The 18478-nt window shown below is 43.3% G+C and overlaps 1 protein-coding gene across 2 annotated transcripts in view; it reads right to left on the bottom strand.

Annotated features, from left to right (window-relative positions):
• Ptgfr (prostaglandin F receptor) overlaps positions 1 to 12812 on the bottom strand; it is a 39695-nt gene extending 26883 nt beyond the window's left edge. The window contains exons 1-2 of one of the 2 annotated variants that reach the window (XM_005083635.4): positions 12572 to 12812; positions 10299 to 11168 (exon numbers count right to left, since the gene is read on the bottom strand). In XM_005083635.4, coding sequence (XP_005083692.1) covers positions 10299 to 11096 — 798 coding nt within the window. In that variant the 5' untranslated portion in view covers positions 11097 to 11168; positions 12572 to 12812. Of the gene's footprint in view, positions 1 to 10298; positions 11169 to 12092; positions 12274 to 12571 lie in introns of those variants that run through there. The other variant, XM_013123198.3, reaches the window with a different exon arrangement.
• Positions 12813 to 18478: the final 5666 nt, after the last annotated feature.

Raw genomic sequence — 18478 nt, 5'->3', positions numbered from 1 at the left:
TAATACAGCATCTGTGTGCTTACTTGGGGCTGAGAAGGGGGGTGGGACCGAGTGGGACAAGAAAATCCATCAGCAGGTTTACGTAAAAAGTTCCAGGACAAACCAGGGTTACAAAGAGAGACCTTTTCTCAAAAACAAAAGAAAAGTAGAATTAGCTAACAGGTTCAGGAAGATCTGAGTATGTGCTATGGAAGAATTCCATATATAAGACAGGTAGAAATTTAAAACAGTTTCTAGCTATTTAAGGGCAACTACCTAACTATTCAAAATAAAATTCAGATTTAATTGTAAATGTATTTCAAACATAAATATCATGGGGACTACGGAAATGACTCAGTGGTAAGAGCACTTGTTATGGAAACAGGAGATCCACACCCTGTCTTCTTGCATTTGAAGGGATGTTTCTTCTACTGGGTTCTCTGGCACATACCTGGGAGACACCCACCCAGTTTTCCCCTCAGCAAGGAATAGGCCAATGAAGAAGTTAGTGTGTAAGGGAACATATAAGTACGTTTTTAGGTTCACAATTTCTATTGTTAAAATTCTTTTTAAATTTTTAGTCTTTTCCAAGATATTTTTAACCTGCATGCCAAAAAAGTACTAGAAACTTCTGCAGTTCCCTTCTCACCAACATTTTTCTGTGTTTTCTACTTTCTGAGTCATTCTACTTATCCAAAGATTGTATAAAATATTAATTTCATCATTCAGTATTTACTATCCAATTCAATTGTTCCAGTATTCATTTCATTGCTTGCAAAGTATCTCTCAATACTAACTCACTGCAGGCCCACGCTGGGAAGAGTGGAGGGAGGGGAAACTGTGGTCACAGTGTATTGTATGAGAGAAGAGTCCATTTTCAATTTGAAAATACTAATTCCCTGCAATCTACAGTTTTCCAATGTTACAACATGCGCGAACAACACCATCTCAAGTGTACACTTTCCTATCTGTTGACTTTATTCTATGGTCATTCATTCTCTCTTCTCTTTTATTTGAACACTTCCATGCCTTGGCTTTAGGTTTCCATGCCAAGTAACTTTTCCTTCTAAACAACGTTCTCTAGACACTTTTCCATTGTACAAATTGTCGAAGATAATCTCATCCACAACAAAACGGCTATTACCTGATTTCAACTTCTGACACACATCTCTTCTCCTTATCCAAGCACACTTGCTTCTGGTTGTAAATTTTATGAACAGTTGAATCACGGTGATTGATATTCTAGAATAACCTAACAGTGCCTGTCACATGACAAGTGCATGATAAGAATTTGTCAAATCCGTAACAAGTGAGTACAAGTACAAGTACAAGTGAGTCTCCAAAAAGGAAGGGACAGCCCTCATGTAATACTTACTTCATTAGCTAGGTATTTTTAAAGTCCTTTAGATTACCTCATTAGCCAAACTGCTGTACAACAGGATTGCCATTTAATAGTAACAGCAACAATAACAAACTAATAGCATAATAACTGAAAATACATAGCACTTGATGTGCACGAGACACAATTTTAAGAGCTTTTTCTCACATATCAAACTATCCAGTTTTTGCCACAAACCTGTAAAGCGAGTACTGTTGAGATGCCCACTCCATGTGTGAGTAAATCATTCCAGTCACATGGTCACATGGGAAAGGCAGCTTGTAAGCAGGCTCTAAACCACTGCACTCTGTGCCCTCTCCAAGAGCAAAACCCTACACCTCTTCCTTTATCTGAGTTATCCCCTCTCTCTTGTCTCCTCCCTGACCCCTCTCACAACCCCAAGCACAGTGCCTTGAGATGGCTCCACCAATTTTCGCTAACTTTCACCTGACTCATTACCTACGGTATGAGAATGTTTAAATGGAGCAAGGTACGAAGGATTGTCAGGCACCATCTACTTCTGATGAGATACTGAGACAGGGATCAGAATCAGGACCAAGTAAAAATGCCCACAAATACTTTCTGAAACAAACAAACAAAAACTACTGTTGAGCAAGCCATTCTTAGTGGGCAAAGCATGAAGCAAATCTGGACTAGACAGAATTAATTTAATCAGCGTGGTGAGCAGTAGTTTCACAGAGTGGTGTTGTTGTAGTTCTACTGTGTGCCGATTGCTCAGTTACAGTTCTTAGAAAGTCATAGACTTTAACTCAATAATATCTCTGAATGAGTACAATTATTGCAATCAGTTCCCATATGCACAAAATTAGCTCAGGCTAGCTCCCAGGTGAAAGCTAAGAGGTGGCAAGGCTGAAGGTCCAGCTCCCAGCCTGTGCTCTCACTGCCCTCAAGGGAAGGCTTGATTTGTCACAAAACTCAAAACGCTAGGACGATTCCTTCTACGGCATCCCATCGTGTCTGTCTCCTTCAATATCATTTCACAACCCCACTTCCTCCCAGCATCCTACAGTTTGGTTCTCATTTGGGGATGCAGTTGCTGAGGAGGAGTGAGGAGATGGCCTCCCTGTCTGCGTAATCCACAAGCACATCCAGTCCTCACATCCAGGTCAGAGGACAGACAGAGTGACAAGTTCGCACGAGCTTTGAAAGAGATGGATCAAAAGACAGATTTCCTCTATCCCTCCCTGAACACAGATAAACAATATGGTTATGCCAGGACAAGTTGGGGTGGCTGTCATGGCCTTCCAAACCAAACACAGGTGTGATCGCACTTCATATACCTACTGCTCACACAAGGCCAAGCACATAAAATTACATCTGGAAATGCAGGAAGACCTCACGACATTCACTTCTTGACTTGTTCCTTAAATGTGTGGAGGCTCCATAACAATCCCACACCAGGAGACACAAGGACACAACTGTAAATCACACGCTTGTGACTTGCTTACACTTAAATGGTCCAAGCAATGTTTTGCAAGTGTTGTCTCCATGTCTGTGACATCTTTGGGCATTTTTATGTCTTTCTTCTTGAAAACAAGAAATCTTATTGCCAAGGACAAATGAGCTTAATTAAAATAGCAAAGTCTTCCAGACCACCATGCTCATTTTAAGCAATTGATTTTTGTGCAATGTCTCAGGCTGGCACTGTCTTTTCATTAACTAATCGACATTCACTGGGCAGATTTTTCCATGGAGAAAATTTGTAGGAAGAGATTTTACGTACCTGTAGCACTGACCACAGTACATCATACCTTCTCAACCAAGTTCAATTCCATATGCAGAGGGCAACTTGTGTGTCTGGTCCTATTCCAAGTCTATAGGCAAAATGCTTTCTATGGCCAGGCATTGGTAGCACACGCCTTTAATCCCACCACTTGGGAGGCAGAGTTCAAGACCAGCCTGGTCTACAGTGCAAGTTCCAGGACAGCCTCCAAAAAACAATAAAGAGAAACCCTACCTCAAAAAACCAAAAATAATAATAATAATAATAATAATAACAAATAAACACTTTATATGTAGATAGTACATGAGCAAACAGACTTCTGGATCACTGTCCCAAACTAAACTCTGCAGGAAATCAGCATTGAGCTGGAGGTCTGTATTCCAAACACTTTCCAGACTGTGGGTGGGTGAGGGTAGCCAGACTAACCAGGTGCCAAGCTGGCAAGAAAGTGTGAGGAAAGCCCTCTGCGGATACCTCAGCAAGCGTGAAGCAGGAAGCCACCCATGGACATGTCCCAAATGAGACATGGGTCAGAGTTCTCCAGTTTCATGCTTATCATTATTACATAAACTGACAAGAGACAGAGAACATGGCATAGTCATGGGCAAGGTAGCTACTCTCAGCTGAAGGAAGCTGTGGGAGACTCATCCCAAGGGCCTTACCATGGGAGGCTTCCACATCCACAGTCTGCCTAGTTATTCTGAGGATTGTCTGTAAGCATAAAATGTGTCCAATATTCTAATCGTACTATACAAACCAAGAGCTGGAAGCATGACTCCGTTGACCAAAGACCTGTGTTGTATACACAGCCTTGGATTCCATCTCCAGCCATGTGTCAATCAGGTGTGGTGGCCTACACCTGTAATCCTAGAATCCAGGAAGTAGAGAAAGAAGTCTGAAGTCACCTTTGGCTAAATTGGGACTTTATGGCCAACCTGGGATATCTAATACACAAATCAAAACATAAATAGGAAGTTAGGTAGGTACATAAACAAATATGTACACACACATATTATTTCATTCAGCCAGTAGAGACATGATATTACCAAGCCCAACTGTAGGCAAATTTCAACATTTAAAGATTTCATTTTAAAACAGGGAGCATGCAACATCTGGAAGTCTTTATTCTAAGTAGTTTTCTCCTCTTGCCTCCTGACAAGATTACCACATGCTCTGCAGGGTGTCAGAAAGAGAAAGGCAATGCTGAGAACCGTGGGGACAGATTATGCTACCTTTCTATTGCTTAATATTTTCTTTTGCCTCAGTACTTTTCCATCCGATGCTTGGCTCGTTAGCTTTTTGCTAAACACGTGTTGACTAATTCCCCATACCTGGGTGTTTAGAAACTAAAACGCACATGCCACAGGGCACAACACCAAGAACCACTGAGGCTAATTGTGGAAATGACACATAAGCAGAATTTTGTAATAATAAAAAATAAAATCCCAAGCCTTGCTTCCATATAAAATTCTTCTGGATGCTGACAAGATTGATCCTAAATCCCAACTCAGACCCAGGCTTCAGAATGCCCAGGCTTCTCAAAGATTCTCTGACTCCTCCTGAGATTCCCTCCTCTCACAATCCCAATCATGAATTAAAGGCACAAAGCCAGCCAGGTCGCATATAGAATGCAAAGAGGAGACAACATAGTCATACGTTAAGCATTTCTTTGTGTGATAGTCTGCTGGCGCCTACTATTAAAAACCAACCACAGGCCCCACACTGGTCTAAGAACTGAGGGTATAGCAATTAACAAGGTCCCACCTTTTGGAGCTTACATGCAAGAGGCAGAAGCCGAACAACTACCAGACAAACTAAGAAATCTTACATACTTCTCTGGAGCTTTGAAGAAACTAAAGCAGAGGACGGGAAGAGAGAAGTGGAGGGATGGTTTTTATTTTGCTTATTTTATTTATTTGGGTTCTTTTTGAGACAGGGTTTCTCTGTGTAACAGCTCTGACTGTCCTGGGACTCTCTTAGTAGATCAGGCTGGCCCCAAACTCACAGAGACCTGCCTATCTCTGCCTCCCAAGTGCTGGGATGGAAGGCACTGCCCGTGTTGAAATGATAATTTTTAAAAACAACCTAGAAGAGGTAATATTCGAGCAACAACAACAACAACAACAAAAACCAGTGTAAGAGCCACAGGAACATCAGCAGGGTGTTCTAAGCAAAAGATGCGAAGACTCAGGGTGGAAAGGTGCACCTAGGGCTTTCAAGTTCACTTCTGCGCCAGCCACTCAGTGACCCTTGCTGTCACCCATTGGGTGCCTACCCCGTGTGGCAAGGCTGCCTTCATTTGCACAACTCAAACTGTGCTGACACAGTATCGTTGCTGTATCCTTTCTTCTGCATGTGTCTGAGTTGTCGAGTACTCGTACAGAAATAGAACCCTGGAGTAATGTAATATCCTGCCTGCGGGGACCTGCACTCTGACTCCCATATTCCAAAGACACATTGCCATTTAGAATGGGAAGCGGCTGAGACCATGTAAATCAGCAGCAATCCAAGGACAACCAGAAAAAGAAGCAAAACACCTTTTGCCAAGATAGGAAATAACATGATGTGAGTCCACTCTGCTCCTTTTTTGTTTGTTCGTTCGTTTGTCTGCTTAACTTTTATTCTTCTCTCACACATTACAAACTGATCTAAGGTTTCCCTCCTTCCACTCTGCCCACCTAGTCCCTCCCTGACCTCCACTCTCCTTGAGATCAACTCCTCTGTTGCCCTTAAAAAAATAGAGCAGACCTCCCAAGGATATCCGCTGAACACGGCTTAACAAGATTCAATAAGATTAGACACAAACCCTCATATCACAGCTGCATGTGGCAACCCAGTAAAAGGAAAAGTGTCTAAAGTACAGGCAAAAGAGTCAGAGACAGTGTTAGCATTCAGGCATCTCTACTGACCTGTCCTTGGGGATGTGACAGGATACGCCCTCAGCTGCAATCACTAAGAGCACCACCTGTGCATATTCACTGTGTCCCATTTCAAAAGGGCCCCGCCCACCTCCCATCCCCACTCTGTCTCTGTCTCTCTGTGTGTCTCTCTCTCTCTTTCTCCATTTATCCCTCTCTCACCTCCCACCTCTCTTTCTTTCTCTCCTCTCTCTCTCCCTCTCTCTCTCTCTCTCTCTCTCTCTCTGTGTGTGTGTGTGTGTGTGTGTGTGTGTGTGTCCTGCTGCTCCTATCCCCAGAGGCCAGTCTCCCCCCTCCCCCTTCCGTCTTTGCAATCCTTTTCCCTTAATAATAATAAAAGAGAACCTCTGTTTGAACTCTGTCACATGGGGTCCCTCTTTCTCTCAGGCTGCTTTTTTTATATTGCAACAGAAAGCCCCCACCCCCTCTGAATGGAAAAGTGCAGACCCTGTATGGATCCAAGCTAGGTCTTCTGCATATACATTATGGTTGGGTAGCTCTTAACTTCAGTGGAATCCCTCTTATTTGACATGGTCAGACATAAAGGTGTATTAGTCTATTATTTTTAATTTTATAAATAATTTAACAATTTGTGTGTAATCTCTCTGAATATATATATGCACATATACAAATACATATTTCACATGTATGAAAATACATGTGGCACTGGAGGGATGACTTGGTATTTACAAGCATTTGTTTATCATCCAGAGGACCAGAGTAACTCCAGCCCCAAATAATCTGATGCCCTATTCTGGTCTACACATCATACACATACCCACACACTCACACAAATAAATAAATAACAATAATAAAATAACAAGCAAAAATTTAAAGAATATACATTATGTACATACTACTTATATATATATAATCACATGTACAGATTTAGACACAAAGATTGGTTGACTGTCATGTACACAGAATGTCAAGAGATTAGAGATGTATGCCAATATCCAGACCAAAATGCATGTTTATAGATTTCCTACATTTTCTTTTCATTTAACACATAAAGATGTATATCCATCTACCATCTTTTAGTGCTAAAATAAGGACAGAGGTACATAGAGTCCTCTATTGTGTTCTCTAAAAATGATGGGAGCCAGTCTTCCAAACAGCTACAGGACAGAGGTCCTTCATGCCCATCATTGGCTACCTATGCTATAACACCTGGTCAGTATAATACTGGGACCTTCAGCAAATTGAGTCAAAGTTAAACTAACTACCCAATCGATATGTATCTGATAATCACCCTAGAGACTAAATATTTAACTGCAAAGGTGACTATAAAAATTTGTATGAGAGTTACAACCTAAGAAAAATCAAAATTCAATTTTACATACACAAAAGAACACATGTCTTGGGTAAACTCCATATGTAGGAAATATCTTGTTTCTCCAACACTTTGTGTCCTTCATTTAAAAGTATCCTCTGTAGAGATAACAAAGTAAGCATTTGGCCTTCTACTGGGAGATAGCTGAATTTCAACATTTCATAAACCTACAGGTGCCGACCTGGAAGACGTTCAAAATTACCATTTTGTTTCAGTACTTGCCTAACTGCTACCTACCTACAAAACTCAGAATCCATTCTGGTCAATCATTTCCAACCTCTTGACATTCATGCTACTTAAGTTTCAATCAACCAGTTAACAAGTATTTATTGCCCTACCAAATTAGGGAAATATGCATAGCAATTATATTAAACTATTTTTTAAAGTTATATATTCTATGAAGAGAGCATTGAAAAGAATCATTGCACATACATATATAAAGGCAAAACGAAGATTAAGAATTTGTTACTTGAAGCCGGGCATAGTGGCTCATGCTTGTCATTCCAGCACTCAGGGAACAGTGTGAGAGAAGCATCCTAAATTCAAGGACAGCACATCGGCCTAGCAAGTTCCAGGTAAAGGCAATTTGCCTAAAAAGCTCAAGAGATCATTTTGTAAGTGTTATTTGGAGTGAGCCTGTTCCCACATGGAATTCTATGCTAAATGCCGAGTGGGCTTGTACATTTGTGAGCTGGAATGTTAATTCAGTGAATTTATCTGACTTCATCTTAATTACAATTATGGAGTACAGATATGGCAAGGCCTAGATGTTACTATGAAGTTATATTTTAAACAAATGCAATGTTTACTCTTGACTTCTAAATCTCAGTTCCTGGGAAAAGTAAATTCCGTTTTCGTCCTCCATGAAATGAAATACACCACATAGTTACAAAGCCAGAATGGGGTGATTGGCAGACACTTGGCATCATCATATATCAGACAAACCCTTAGAAACGTTGAAACAACTCATAGCCAGCCAATTAAGAGGCACCTGTGGTGCATCTCCTGCACACTCTATGTAGGAGGAACTTACACAGTTAGCATCTGAGAAGTCACAACACATAAACACATCAATGCCTCAAGGAAACCTAACTCTGCATGCCAATCAAAAGGAGAGGGAGGTAGAGGAGGAAAAGGAAACAGTCTCATGAAAGGAAACCAATTAAAACCATTTAAAATATAAATTAAGTCATGGTATCTATCCAATCAAAAAAAGAAACCAAAATTTCAGCAAAAAGGAGAAAATGTAGATTCAACATATCCTTGGCAAGATTCTGGGATTCCACTTCTGCCATGGTCTGACAGGAGCTAATCTTTCACTCCTGCTCCTCAAAGTCAAAAGCCAGAGTTAAGAGAAACTTCATGATGATTAGGAACCAATCGGCCCACATCTCGAGGCTGCCTGGGCTGTCCGAATCATTTGTTCCTCTGAACTATGACAATTGCCCTTCACACTCAGAAGCCTCCTTAACATTCCTACCCACTTTTTCCATTTAACCCCCTTAATTACCAAATTAAGTACAATTCACTCAGCCTCATTTTGTATTTTGAAAAACCACCTTAGTTTAAAAACTTAAGAAATCCCTTGTGCCAAGTATCATAAACTTACATTAAACTACTCAAAATGAACACTGATGTAATTCAAAACGTTTCATCTGGTTTTTTTTTTTTGGTTTTTTTGTCCTTCTATTAGAACATGCTACTACGAAGGACAACTCAGACTCCAGCTTTAATTAACTTCAGGTCCCATAAACTGACAGTGCACAGTCTTCCGGAAGCTGAGTTGTCATGAATAACCTCAGTACTCTTAAGTAGACCATCCTACCTGGGTAGCCCAGGGGAAACATGAATAAAATCTTAAATGATTCAACAATTTAAGGCACTAAATTGAAATTGCAAAGCAATAAAATGAAAGTGAGTGAGCGCTTATGAAAGACGTCTTTTATGAAACAAAACCATCTTTTTTTTTTCTTGGCTCCTGAGTGTGAGCCTTGCTCACAACATTTTATGTGCATGATGATCATCTATTCTGTGTATCAGAGCCACGCATGCATGCTCTCAGACAACTGGTATACCTGGGATGTGGGAAAGTACATCACTCTCAGACCTTCAGCTAACAGCCTTACTGACTGTCATACCCAGCATTGCCTCTATCTCCACCCTGCTTCTCCTACCTCTTTTCGACTTTGGTCCAACCTGCACAAGCATCTCTGGGATGCCAGCCCACTTCCCCACCACTGCAGGTTTGGTTTTCCTCTTCCATTGCATATTACCACAAAGTGAATTTGGTGAATGAGCTCCCAGTTTTTCAGCCTTCTGTCTGGGAAAGAATATGAATGCTTTGTGAGTTCCTTTATCTCCAGATTAAAATACCAAGCTGTCACATGCACCTGCTGACTACAGAGCTTTGAAGAAATGAAAGTAAAAGGATGAATGTCTGACCTCCTGTCAGTCACCCTCCCACACGGTCAGCATCAGCATCTCTGACCTTAGTGAACTAGTGATGTCTTCTCTTCATTGTCTACAGGGCTGGCTGACCTGTTAATTATCTCAGCTGTGAGTTCATCTTTACATGTTAAAAGCAACTTTGCAGCTGCTCTTCTGTCTACAGATTAAAGTCTGTGTCACTTTCTATCAAAACCCACCTGATTCTGACACAGTGGTCTATCAGAGCCACTCATTCTATCAATGTTTTTCTAGATAACCACACCCAGTACACTGAAGCTAAGACTTGTATTACTTCACACAGTCCCATATGGAAGCAAGAAAGACTGTGATTACACTTGCTTGAAACACATTTGATTTGGGGGCCTATGGAATATGGAAGTCAACTTTAGCATTTAAAACATTGACATTCTAGACCAGCAACTCTGATAAAGACAGCAGAACTTCACAGAACACAGATAAGCCCAAGAGAGCAGAACTGTTGATACACTAAGATCTTACCAGAAAGGGACTCCAGCAGATGCAGGAGACGCACATTATGGCGAGGAGTTGAATGACCATCTCAAAGTGATGGGATCTGCCTTGTCTATGCTGCTGACTTTTAAACTTCACCCTAAGGAGTGTCACTCCTGTGATGGCATTGCACAGGAACGAAACACCAAGAGCTAAGAGGCCCAGAAATGAAAAGAACAAGAGATAAAACCTGTCTTCCCAGTCTTCGATGTTCTGTGTGTTGTAGAAACACCAGGTCCTGGATGCTTGGATTTGGTAGTCTCGGTTTCCAAGGATAGGCAACAAAGCCACGAAAATAGCCAACATGCACACGCCACCTAGTGTCATTTTCACATGCTTAGATGTAATTTTCGTGGAATGGAATATAGGATTGGTGACCCCGATACACCGCTCAATGGCCATCGCACTGCCTAGAAAAAGAGGGCACAAACCAGAAAACACCATGGAGATTCCGAAAACACTGCAGAGAATGTTTGATTGGTCGAAGCGGATCCAGTCTTTATCAGAGGCATATACAAAGACAGCTATCCCTCCATTAATGAGATGGCCAAAGAAGTCTGTGATCACCAGGCCGCTAGCCAGGAGCAGAAAGGAGGCCTTCGACTTCTGTCTAAATCTCTGATACGCCTTCATGAGAATGGCGATGGCCAGGCTGTTAGATAAGATCCCCACTGTCATGAAGATTACTGAGAAAAACACTGAAAGCCGGTCTTGCATCTGACAGGTAGAGTTTGCTATGAGCCCGTCTGCAGGAAACACTGGCTGTTTGGAACTGTTCATGGACATTGTTGTGAAGATGGAAGCCGTCCCCTCAGGTCATCTCTCTGTCACCACCGCACAGTCTCGACGTGCAGACATCTGTAGCACACAGGATAGAAATTATAAAGACCAAATTGCCAGTCGCCTGACTTTAAAACCAAGCGTCAAGCACCCTGGGATGGGGTGGATTTACCCAGCCTATCCAAAGTCAGGTGGCAACATCTCTCTCTCTCTCTCTCTCTCTCTCTCTCTCTCTCTCTCTCTCTCTCTCTCTCTCTCTCTCTCCCTCCCTCCCTCCCTCCCTCCCTCCCTCCCTCCTTCTCTCCCTCCCTCCCTCCCTCTTTCCCTCCCTCTCTCTCTCTCCCCCTCTCACTTCCCTCTAAGGACAGACATCCCTGAAAACCCTTCTGACAGCTCCCTGGCATCTTGAGTCATCTGAGCACTAACGTTTCAATCCAATGACGTTTTTAAAGCATGACAATCTATTTAAATAACTAATCCTTTAAGAACTTAGTCTTTTATTTGGGGGGACACTGACCCCCCAAGTAGGCGACCATCTAAGTCATGAAAAGGCAATAAAGGGCAATACACAAATACACAGAATCTGTGTGTGCCACACACACACACACACACACACACACACACACACACACACACACACACACACTTTGACGCCTGGAAGAGACTGTCAAGGCTCTGGGTTCTGTTCTAAGATCCTTTCTCTTCCCTCCTTTTGTCGGGGTAGAAATCCCTGCGCGAGACGGGCAAGGGGGAAAGCAGCCTACCCTCAACACTTTGGGCTGAAAGACACTGCCAGGTTACTGCAGCCTCCAGTGAGAAGTACTGCATTGTCTTTTCCCAAATCCCCTAGCTAGCTACCGGACCACAACCACCCCACCTGTAGCTAATTAGATCGGTTTCCCAAAGAAGCTTTCCGGGAGACCGGGGATTCGGCCCCACAGTGGCTTTAAGTGGCCCAGAGAGAGGCCGGCTGCCCACTCTGTGTCTTACTGTCTTACTCACAGTTTGACTTTCGCCAGTTGCAAACCCTGCACCCCACAGGGCCTAGGCTTGCCACATCTCCTCGAAACCTAACCAACTTGCTGAAACTTTTTGCAATTCCTGAAACTCCAGCGAGATCTTTTCCCTCCCTCCCTGGAGGGCGCCAGAGGTCTGCTGCAGACTGGGTAAGGACCATGAAGTGTCGCCAGCAGGGAATCTCGAGGAGGGAAGGAGGCAGCCGGGTTTGCCTGCTTCTCTTGTGCCTGGGAGAAGGGGGATGCTTGCTGCCCGCCCCCAACCATACAGCCCAGCCCAAACTCCCTCCCTTCTCCACGGCACACCACGAATTGGGTCCAGAGTCACTGCCAAGCACAGCCTAAGGCTCTGGCCAGCGAGGCCCTTAAGGCTGTCCCCGTAGTTTATCAACCCCGGATTCGGCTGAGGAATCCAGGCGCCATGGGAATCGGCCATGGGAATGTAGTCATAGGGTTCCTGGTTACCTTGGCATCCTGAGCCAGCCAGTGGCTGTGTCCGGAGCAGAAGAGCTCTGCGCCTGGCTTGCCATGGCGCACCCAGCCCAGCGCAGCAGCAACCTCGGGCTCCACAGCTCAGCACTTCCTATGCCCCCTCTGCTCCCTGAATCACCCGCAGGACCTGCTGGCCCAAATGTACCCTGAACTCCAAGGCACCTAGCCTCTCACAGCCTGCGCGCCGCTGCAGGGCTCAATGACCTCCGCCCCTTCCTTGTCTCTCTGCTCTCCGCCCCTTTTCCCACCCGCACAGGGCAGGCGAGGCAATGGCAAGGTCCTCTGATGCTTTGACCACCCAGCAGCGTCAGACAACACTTTCCAGCCACCAGACAGCTAGGAAAAGTTTTGCTTTAAACTCATTTCCAATGAAAACAAAAGCGGGGGGGTTGGCATTTCTGAGGTTGCAAGACAGCAATGAGGAGGGCCAAGTCTTGTCTGGACCCTGATGTGTTGTGGGATGCAGCTTGCAGAATGAAAGGGTCACAGGGAGAAAGGGCTGCCTGTTTGAAGGAGAACTTTCGCAGCAGATATCCCCAGGGGCTGAATAAAAAGAATGCTGGCCAACTGCTGTATGCGGAACAGTCTTAAGACTCCACTGTCACTGTGTAAGGAGAGAATGAAGCAACACTGTGAGCTCCTGCTGCTGACCTGGGGGTGAAAACCTTTTGGTCGCATCCAAGTTCTTGAGAGAATGTTTGGTGACATCCACAACAAAGGATAAGGATGTGCACATAACAGATTCTATAAAAATTAGTTTATGACCAGGTAAAGACACGTTTATTTTTCATTCGGAATTGTTCTTTGGGTCATGTTACATCACCGATTACGGTGTTGAATGAACTTGTGCAGTGTGAGTCTTTTTTACACTGTAATTGCTTTTCACTGGTGATGAACACAGTGCCCACCCCCTGTTAACATCTCCTTTCCCATCCCAGCACTTACTCTTTCTACCATGGCTCTTGGTTTCTCGTCTGAACTTAGTAAAATGCTGTCACTAGCTGTGTGGGGGGAAAAAGGAAAAGTGCCACATCAAAATAAACCCGTTTCTCCATTCCAGAAGCACAAGGCACGTCTAAATTCCTGAAAGCTGAAAGGGACCATAAAGTGCAAACGTGAGATAAAATAAATTAGCCATTAACTGTAGCAAGGGACAATTGCACACTTCTCCCCTGTGGTGGAGATAGAGAATTTTTTAATTGATAGTATCATAGCGTTGTTTTGAACTGTTACTTGGGTATGGTCAGAGAATTGAATGTTTTAATTAGTAGAGAAAAATACCGTGCCTGGATGGCCAGTGTCCAAAGAACAACCATGTCATAAGCCACACTGAAAATGTGACACCGAGTGCCGCGTTTTCCTTTAATGATTAACAGTGCTTAGTCACAGTACAGCGTGTTGATGGCTTCCCCCTGTTTCTCTCACTGAAATGGAGCTCCACAGAGTTCTGACCCATCCTCCGTCTGGCCTCACCTGGGACAACATCTGGACTCTCACCAAATCTTTGGATTAATAAGTTCCCTACTCGGAATTTCCGGTTTTTTTAGCTCTGCGACTTGAAGACTGGGGCATCTCACACGGCTGCTGTGGCGCTTAGGTGTGGAAGGAAAAACCAAGCTGTAGCTCCTCATAAAATCAAAACAAATAGTACCTTTTCCAGAGTACCGCAGTGTTGGGAGATGTCATTCTGTAAATATGTGTCTGATTGGCTCGAATAAAGCACTGCTGGCCAATAGGGAAGCAAGATAGGTGGGACTAGGAGTCGAGGAGGACTCTGGGAAAGAGAGGCACAGGCAGACACCATGTAGGCCTCCAGAGGAGTAAGAGGTCTGGACCCTTTTCTCCGGTAAGAGAAATACTTAGATTAACAATTATGGGTTAAATACTTCAGTCAGAGATAGCCAGTAAGAAACCAAGCAAATGGCCAACAGCTTCATAATTAATACAGTGTCTTGTGTGTTATATAGGGACTGCAACTGTGGCAGGGCCCAGGCGGATGGCAGGGAAGGCAACACGTTACACTGCAGAAATTGCTTCAATCTACTCTCCAACTGTTATCGGAATTCCTTCTTTAGAAGCCCCATTCCTTCACCAAGACACAGGTCACCGAAGTGCTCATTAAAAAGTCCTAAACAGCATGTCTTCTCAAGACAAACCAGACACATTAACTTTATCAGGGCAAGGTGCTTCTGAAGAGTAAAAGGTTAATAACCTTCAATGATGCACCCCAAGCCCATGCACAACCCAAATCTGATGCCTGACTTATATCTCCCAAAGACAGCTCCTGAAAACTGGTAGATCCACAGAAAGAAAAGCTTTCTGACCAAAACGTAAGAGGAGAGGGTGAGAGGCGGGTAAACGCTTCTAAAACGTAGTTTAGTTTTATCATTGCCTGTGAGAAGCCGACGCTCATGTAGAGCTATTTATGGGTGCATCCACTCAACAGATTCAGTGAGAATTGTCCCTCTGCCAGTACTGTTTCCAGGAGACAAACACAACTCCTGTGTGAGCAAGCACGGAGCCCTGAACTGCGAGGAGCTTGCTCCTGAGGGGAACACGATGGGGTTTGAGAATGTCAGCATTCTCTCTGTGCTGAATGGAGACAAAGTTGATGCCGGCTCTACCTCCACTCAAGGAGACAAGAAGGTGATGCACTGCGTGTGTGTGCTTAGCAATCACCACTCAGGATTAGACCTGGAGCGATTTAGACAGAAGATGTGCACGCTCCGTGACACTGAAATGGAAACAAGCCCCCACAACAATCAAGAAGGAATATTGAGAATTGAGTTTTGTTGTCCTAATTAAACTGCCTACAGAGGTTTATTGGAATTTGCCATTGAGATTAATGGAGGAAACATGCTCCAGTTTGGTTGTTATGAAAATAACAACTCTAGTGTTTTCATTTTTATCATGTAAATACTTGATATATATAAACTAGTGTATGTAATACATTTGTGAGCAGTGGATTTTAAAAATATAATAAAGCTTACCAAGAGATCTAATCTAACAAAGGATTGTGCTAGGTTCCTAGGGATGTGTAACCAAGTATCACATATTGGGCAGTATAAACACCAGAAATTCAGGGCTCTGAAGTGAGTGGCTAGAATCCAGGTTCCAGATGTGGGGGGGATAGGACAGGTTTGAGGTTAGACAGAGCCTCCAAGGGGCCCTTCCACTGAATGAAGCAGAAGGCATAGTCTGGGCACATGTAATTGGTTAGAAATTTTAAGAACACTCAGATGAATAGGTCTTTACTCAGGAATGGAACTTTTAAGAAGTAATTCAAGTAATACACACAAAGTAGGTTGGAAGAATAATTCATTTTATGTAGTACCTAATTAAACAAGTGCTACATTTTGGCACTGAAAGAGTCACATTTCTTTTCCCTCTACACCCAGGGCTGTGATCAAGAGCAAAGAGTTCTGCCCCATTTCCCCTCTGATAATCAGGATGAAAACAGTTCATGTGTGAGTTGAAGGAGTTTGTCACAGGCTGGACACAGGACAGGATATCCAAAATGTCTTTCTTTTTTAAAATCTTTATTTTTAAATTAGCTTTACTTAGTTGTTTTGTGCATATGAGGGGATGTGTGGTACCTGAGTACACACATGTCATAGGATGCATGTGAAATTCAGAGGAGAATTTGGGGAAATCTGTTCTCCCCTTCTGTCATGTGGGTCTCAGGGATCCAATTCAGATCGTCAGACTTGGTGGCAGGTGCCTTTATGAACAAGCTCCCTACCCTCCGAAATATCTTTCTATTCAGCATCTCCTCAACTTTCTTTTCATCTCCTAGCCTTTCCATGCTGTCACCATAAGCAGTTAACAACGACAACAAAGAAATGTCATGACGGGCCTGAGATGTTGTGAAAGAATGTGGACTGAATATTGCAAAACTTCTGCACCCAAACCAAAACAAATGCAGACGTCTGTCTTTCTTCTGCTTTAGTTCTCATCAGAAGCCTTGGAAATGAGGCCAGCACTCCATGTTTTATTAAACCCAGGGCTACATGAAGACTTGGGAAGACTACCAGCCTGTGGCAGACAAACTAGGTTTTCACATAATGTGCTTGTTGTTGAAGAAGCTGAGATGCTTGACTGCTTTGTGCTTAGGGTCACACATCTGTGTTTAGGAAACTTCGTTAACTCATTCACTTGTTCACTTGTTTCTAAAGACCTACCACAGTATGTAAAGTTGCCAATAATACAACAACAACAGATTGATAGTTAGCCTACAACATAGACGTCAACCTTTCTTGTACAGCATGGATCCCTGAAGACTGACTAGAAGCCATTGTCTGAGTGATCAGGGCAAGAATGTAAGAGATGAGAGAGAGTCCTATATGAAGCCCTACATATTTCAAAAGCTAAGGATGTGGGCTGAACCAAAGACTTTAAAGGGTAAGGAATAAGAGGCAAGCTTTGGGGAAGAAGTAGCTGGGCAGACTTGGGAAGGACCCGGAAGCTAGGTAAAATAGAAAAGAGTTGATGAGAGCTCTTCCCACATAGCACTTCTCAATGGGACTAGAGTTCAGTGGGGCCTATAGATCTGGAAGACTGACAATGTTGATTAATGTTTTTGCAATAAATAATTCTGTTCAATTTTTGTTTAAAAGCTTTCCCAAAAGCGATACGTGTGAAAAATATTATCCTCTTGTGGAATGAGGGTCCAAGAAATTGTTTGGGGGGAATGGGCATGTATTTCTGTTGAAAATGAGAGACTAATAAAAGCATGTGGTGTTATATAAAGACATAGCAACAGCTACCACAGACACAGATCTAAATACCTTTAGACTACTTAGTTTAACCCTCACAACAAGGGTGTAGTGTGGATAGTCATTATTATGTCTTGTCATCATTACAAGGAAGAAAACAAGAATTAAGGAATCTGGTGGTTTCCTATGGCTATATATCATCGCCATGTGTTGAAAAACTTAAATTATGAACTGTGTCACAGTGCATCATAGCTGGCACACCGTAGGCCAGTCTAGCTTCTTAGGAAAGTAGATCAGACTAGAAATGAAAGAGAGGAGAGACAGTGAGGAAGGGGACTAGTACTGTAATTCTGACAAAAGCTACTGCAGATGCAGCCACAATCAGACCGTGCTGGAAAGGCCATGCTAGAATAAGCGAGACTTCTAGTGCACTATGACTGAGGTCTTTATCCAGAGACAACTCCATGCGGGTGTAACACAGAGGTGTGTACACACATGTGAAAATCAAGGTATCAATTGGAGTGATGCAGCCACTGAGCCAAGATCGACAGCCAAGCACCAGGCTAAAACATGGTGGGGAACTGATTCCCCCCACCAAGGCTCTCAGAGGACCCAACCGTGCAGTCCCCTTTGCTCCTATATTCTACCCTGCAGCCGCATGAGACAGTGAGCTTCCCGTGTTCCTTTAAACTCACCCACAGAGCTGAAGGTAACCTTGAGCTTCTTTTTTTGTTTGTTTTTGTCCACGTTTTTTTTTTGTTTTTTTGAGACAGAGTCTCTCTGTAGCTTTGGGGGCTGTCCTGGAACTCGCTCTGCAGACCAGGCTGGCTTTGACCTCACAGAGCCCCGACTGCCTGAATGCTGGGATTAAAGGTGTGCGCCCCCACAGTCCAGCAACCTTCAGCTTCTTATCCTTTTGCTTCATGTCTCAAGTGCTGGGGTCACAGGCGCCCTCTCATTCAGTGTTGCCATAAAATCCAGAGCTCTGTACATGTTAGATGAGTACGCCGACTGAGCTACATCCCCAGCTCCGGCTTATGTTGTTTATACTATCCAATTTGTGGCACTTGGTTACATGACTGTAGAAAATAAACATGATCTTCCATTGGCTATTAGATTCATTGGTTAATTTTATTATATTCTTGACAACCAGCCCATCCATTCT

This window comes from Mesocricetus auratus, unplaced genomic scaffold, assembly GCF_017639785.1.
Source record: "Mesocricetus auratus isolate SY011 unplaced genomic scaffold, BCM_Maur_2.0 Super-Scaffold_100009, whole genome shotgun sequence".
NCBI lineage: Eukaryota > Metazoa > Chordata > Mammalia > Rodentia > Cricetidae > Mesocricetus > Mesocricetus auratus.
This window is presented reverse-complemented; position numbering and strand designations above follow the sequence as displayed.